Genomic DNA, 6000 nt, shown 5'->3' on the forward strand with positions numbered 1-6000 from the left:
GCCAGTTGACATCCACGACATCAGGCTGATCCTGAAAACTGTGTTTCAGTCCCTCTACAGCTGCCCACATCATCATCAGCCCCAGTGGACTGCTGTTCCTGCATTCCAAGATTCATCTCAAGTACAACACACTCTCATAGCTGTTCTTGGCATCTCTGGCATAACTCTCAGCTCATCTCACCCCAGTCCTGGAGATTTGGAAGTTTGAGGCCATGCCCTGTTGTATCATATTCATTCATTCTTCATTCGAGCAGTATATTGTCATACATTCTTTATTTCTCATAGCCTTTGATGTGACTTCATAACATTAACTACAACTAGAGACAGTGATCTACATGTATCATGCTAAAGGATCAGGTCTACCAGTTATGTGGGTTAGAGGTAGAATAAAAAGAGGCTGGAACATTGCACATGCCATTGCACTGTTTACTATGAGATCAAAAGGAGATATCACTACTTATTTTGGGAGGGTTTTGGTTCATTACACAAGGTCATGAAGTATGAAGACCAAATATATCTAGGATTGTTCTTGCTCGAGCTCTGATGTTACAAGGAGACCCTCTTGAGAGACCAGAGTGGTACGTCCAAACACACCTCGATAGGCTGTACTCACAGAGTTGTTCACACTAGTGATCTGCATGGCTACTTCCCCACCGACTGCAACATCCCCAACCTTAGGGAGTTCAGCTTCATAAGAAATTGCGCAAGAGTGAGTTGTGTCCCTTTGTCAAGCAACACATCCCCGACCCCCAAGGTGACAACCTAGCCATCCTCATCATCAATAGATTTAAATCATCATCATCCACCAAAAGAGATGCACAAGAAGTTACCTCAGCCCCCTATGTAGTAGCTGTGGCATCCCCTACGAGGAAGATACTAAGATGAGCAGAGACCACATTATCTTCAGTTTTCTAGATTCAGTTCGTACTTCTAGATTTTTTTTCTTCCAATACTTACCTTTACTCCAGCCATAGATCTATCATCTTAACATTTGATTCACTTGTTAGACATACATTTATTGTACTTTTGTACTCAATGAGACATGAATGCAATTGTACTGCATGCTCAAGTTTCATACATTACTTTGGCATTTTGCAAACGTTGATATTCCTTTCTTTCTTTCTAGCTACGGAATTCCATCCACCCTATCCATTTTATCCACTCTCTCAAGCTTCATACCCAACCTTGTGCTTATAGAGGCCATCTTCTAGGTGTTGAGGTTCCCTCATATAGCCACATCCTCCCTCTCTTCCATCATGTGATATTTGTTAGCTTTGGTCTTTCTTCTCTCTTCTCTCATATGGTTTTGTTAGCTTTGGTTTTTCTCTTAAGCCAAAAGGCCTGCTCACTACTATGATCTCAATTTGGAGATCGTGTGGTAAGAAAATCTGATTGGGAAAGTCCCCAAGACAGGGGTGTGAGTTCAAACCGTGGGTACACCTCTGAGGCATCTTTCAATTTTCAAGCTTTTCTCACCAAACAACAACAGCCCCCCCCCCCCCCCAACAAAAAAAACAAAAACACTAAACAGTGGGAAGTGCAATTTTATGAGCCAGCATTCAATGTCTTGGCAAGCACTACAATTGTCAAGCCTTGGATTGGTTCTGATGCACCATACACTTGTAAGTACTGTTTTAAACAAATGACAGATTTTCTTTCTTTCTTTCTTTCTAGCTAGCTGTGGAATTCCATCCACCATAGCCATTTCATCCACCCTCTCAGGCTCCATAACCAATACTTTGTTTATAGAGGCCATCTTCCAGGTGGTGAAGGACCTTCTCCTCTCTTCCCTCATGTGGCATTTGTTAGCTTTGGTTTTTCTCTTAGGCTAAAAGGCCTGCTCCACTTCTATGGTCTCAATTTGGAGATGATATGGTAAGAAAATCTCATTGGGAAAGTCCCCCGGGATCAATCTAGTAAGTATGTAAGTATTAAACAGTGGGAACTAAAATTTTACAGGCCAGCATTCAAGGTCTTGGCAGACACTACAATTGTCAAGCTCTTGATATGTTATAGTGCACCATGCACTTGTAAATACTAGTTTAAACGAATGCAATATTTTCTTTCTTTCTACCTGTGGAATTGCATCTGCCATATCTATTTCATCCACTCTCTCAGGCTCCATACCCAACACTATGCTGATAATCTTCTAGGTGGTGAGGTTCCTTCAAACAGCCATATCCTCCCTCTCTTCAGTCATGGTATTTGTTAGGTTTTATCTTTCTCCTCTCTTCCCTCATATGGTATTCATTAGCTTTGGTTTTTCTCTAGGCCAAAAGGCCTGCTCCACTACTATGGTCTCAATTTGGAGATGGTATGGTAAGAAAATCTGATTGGGAAAGCCCCAAAGACCAATCTAACAAGTGTGAAATACTAAACAGTGGGAAGTGAAATCTTATAGGCCAGCATTCAATGCCTTGGCAAATACTACAATTGTCAAGCTTTTGGTTGGTTCTAGTGCAGTGTACACAAATTCCAGAGGTTAAAGCTCAAAAAACCAAAAAAACAGTTCTCAGGATTAATTACATAGCCAACAAGCCATAGAGAAAGTGGGAGACACACACACACACAGAGAGAAGTATGCACCTTTTACCTTTTATGTAAAAAAACAAGGTAACCCCAAGGGTAACTAAGTTCAAGAGGATAATGGTAATCCAAGTCATTACTCCAACAAAATAACGAATTATAAGAAGCCATATGATTGAGAGAACAAGTGGAGCTATCCCACCACATACCACCAAAACTGGCCATGCCTTGCCCAAATCAGCTGCATACCTCTGCCAAGAAATCTTTGTTACTTTCAAGAAACTGGTTTAACAGCTTATCTATATGTTTGGAACATTTTAACTCCAAGGTTGAGTTCTACATGATCACCTTGACAACCATCGAGGGTGCCGTTATGGCTTTATGCACTGCTTGCACTAAAATGTCTCCCTGGTTTATGTGGACTCCTCCAAGGCTCTCCCAATTCTTTAGAGGGGTCTCTGATGCAGATGCAGAAAGCTGGCAACTCCAAAATACTGTTCAAAAGCATTTGTTTCTTTGAAACTGATATAATGATTTGATATGTGAGTCTAAATGATTTTGTGTGGTTATGTTCAAAAGAACATAAAGGAAGGTGAGTACTCACAATTGCTACTTGCAAAAAGAACAGGGTAGCATGGTCCCTGTAAAGACAAAGAAGTATTTTTCTGGGCTGCTGTGAGGAGGCTGTAGTAATCATAGTTCATATTTTCCCATTGTTGCATGGTGAGATTTATTGGGCCTTCAGGATAGTCACAAACCCAGGTGAGCGAAGCATTAGAAGGAGTTGGGCATTCCTTCAGGCAAATGCTTCTAGCCTCAATAAGGTTGATCGGGCTACCATTGATTCCACTTTCATAAACCTGATTAGGATTCTGCCAGTATCTCACATCGAAGCCCTTCAGGTTTGGGGTAGCTTTTTTGTCACCACACAAATTGCCCTTGTAATCCAAACCATACACTAGCCTGCAGTGCAGTTTAAGAGAGAGAAACTTTCAGTCCTAATTGATTTTCGAGGCATTTTCAATAGAGTCTTGCATCCACAAAATTTAGCACGATTTTGCTAACTAACACACAGAACATCTCGACTCGGAAAGGACACATTTATCTCTTGTTTCCAGAATGAGAAATCCATATCAACTCATAACATACCAGCTTCCAATCCATAAGCATGTTAAACAAGGTAACTTAGACTTCCAGCCAAGATATTCAACAGGGATTACACTCAATGAAGAGGCAGGGAGGCAACTAAAGAGTCTAAATTAGCCACGTGATTATATAAGAAAGGATAAACAGTAGGTTGCTAACTGGAACAAGGATCCTTTCCTACAGAACTTGGAAGCTAAACTGTATGACAAATGCAGCTATGTAGGTAAATGAGGGCACTTTCTAAGGAACCAAACTGTATGAGAAGCTCAGCTTAAAAGTGCAGAGATTTCTTTGTCTCCTACTGTTGCACTACACTCCACCAAAATAAGAATGGCTCATACGATGCTGAAGCTAACACAACTGACAGGTGACATACAGGGGACAGACTAGATGGACAGCCAATTTGGGCATTCTAAGATTAAAATTTGAAAGACACATCAGAGTGAAAGATCCCAGATCCTGTATCTCCTATTGTTGCAAGAACCTCCATAGAAGAAGAATGGCTAATATCACAAGAGGTGTTTTAAAAATTCCTGCTATAATTTCCAGATTGTGAATGACAACAACATCATGAGCTTTTGCGAGGGAGGTACCGTATACCTAGCTAGGTATGATTGGGGGCGGGGGGCTGCCAGGGGCCAGCAGTCCCCTGCCCCCAACTGTACCTAGCTAGGTATGTGATGCCTCTTGAGCAGAAGCTCATGATGTTGAACACTGTAGGGAAAAACAAGGGAAAACAACCCCTTTTCCCACATGGGGAAATGTCAAAAAATTATTGTGTATGATGCTGAAGCTAACACAGCCAGGATTTGACAGCGGACTGACATAGGCATTCTAAGGGGATATTGTGCTGTCTAAAAACCTCAGTGTACATCAACATTGAAAGATCCCAATTTCCATAATACTCAGAGTACATCAACAGCGAAAGATCCCAATTTTCATAATACCTCAAGATGACGAGAAAGTGCGGAAAGAACCAAGTTACCTGCGGGGATCTCCTTTGTTCCAGCCATAGCTGGAATTGATGATCATGCCCACCCAAAAAGCAATGAAGACGGCGAGGACTGGGACATTCCTGCATCGTCGATTCTCCTCAATCCGCAGCTTATTAGCTCGAGGAGCTTCGACTTCCATGGCATAGGGCCGATTCTGAGGGCCACCCATGATGGCACCAGGAGGGCCACGCCCATACTGATCCTTGGACATTGTTTAGTCTCTCTGTCTCCTAATCCAGCTCCTTTGTCTGATTCTCCAGGTTATTTCCCAGAATATATGGTGCAGTAGTGTTCTCTGCTGCTTTAATGTCGCTCTGTTAATCCAAACCCTTAATCGTCTTTCTCTTTTAGCTTGCTCTCAAAAATTGCCCCTCTATCAGAATGTATGATGATGCTTGGGTGAGATGGTTCTGGTGATTCGAATGTGAGAAGGATGCCAATGCTGTGATAAGCTTGGCATCATCCATTCAGGATGAGGATTGAATGTTGATTTGTGGAGATGTGTCTGGGTTTGTGTGTGTGTGTGTGTGTGTGTGTGTGTGTGTGTGTGAAATAGAGACACAGAGAGAGGGGTCCGTCTCTTGTATACATGTATCGTGTCTGTAGACACAGACAGACAGAGAGAGAGAGAGAGAGAGAGAGAGAGACAGAGAGACAGAGAGATGTTACATCTGAGCTCCAAAGAGGGGATCTCACACGCCGACCCCAACATGAGGAGGTTGACGAGCAGTCAACGATGATATTCATGTTACATGTACCTAATTTTATATATTTTCTAAGTATATATGACTTTTTGGAAAAAAACGGATCTCAAGTTTGAGAGTGCAGCCACTCTGTAATAGGTTTTGACATCCGCTTCATATACCGGGCCCCCCGGATCACGTGACCCATGCATGCCTTCAAAGTTACATTCATGAAAAGCATTCTTGGGAAGCTTTCTTTTCTTCCAACCAATCCAAATAAAAGAGGACTCTTGAGGTTCCAAAGTGGTTAGGTTGGGTTCACACAATGGTGGCGAAAGTTGATCCTTGGAGAGTCCATTTTTGGGTGCCTGTGATCCAAAAATACATATGCCAACGGCCCACAATTCACATGATATAGGCAAAAGAGACATTTTTTTAAAAATATAGAGGGCGAGGGAGGGGATATGATGCACCTGCACTCATCACTCACTCAACACGGCATAGAAAGGTAACATGATATGTGAGAGCAAGGTATACTCTTGTACTATTTAATCAAATAAATAGTACAACATAGGCATATCCTAGGACTGAGCTAGGACTACACCCTCATGACGCCACACATAAGAGGATTCACCATTGGTGGATATAGG

The 6000-nt window shown here is 42.1% G+C and overlaps 1 protein-coding gene across 1 annotated transcript in view; it reads right to left on the reverse strand.

Moving 5' to 3' along the window:
- The window catches only part of LOC148041937 (Plasma-membrane choline transporter family protein), a 68468-nt gene extending 63084 nt beyond the window's left edge, over positions 1 to 5384 (reverse strand). Inside the window, exons 1-4 of the mRNA XM_087684236.1 lie at positions 4658 to 5384; positions 3131 to 3489; positions 2875 to 3020; positions 2594 to 2777 (exon numbers count right to left, since the gene is read on the reverse strand). Of these exons, the coding sequence (XP_087540362.1) occupies positions 2594 to 2777; positions 2875 to 3020; positions 3131 to 3489; positions 4658 to 4878 (910 nt within the window). The 5' untranslated portion in view covers positions 4879 to 5384. The remainder of the gene's footprint in view (positions 1 to 2593; positions 2778 to 2874; positions 3021 to 3130; positions 3490 to 4657) is intronic.
- Positions 5385 to 6000: the final 616 nt, after the last annotated feature.

This window comes from Lygodium microphyllum, chromosome 1, assembly GCF_053477565.2.
Source record: "Lygodium microphyllum isolate KBCC chromosome 1, Lygodium_microphyllum_v1.1.10, whole genome shotgun sequence".
NCBI lineage: Eukaryota > Viridiplantae > Streptophyta > Polypodiopsida > Schizaeales > Lygodiaceae > Lygodium > Lygodium microphyllum.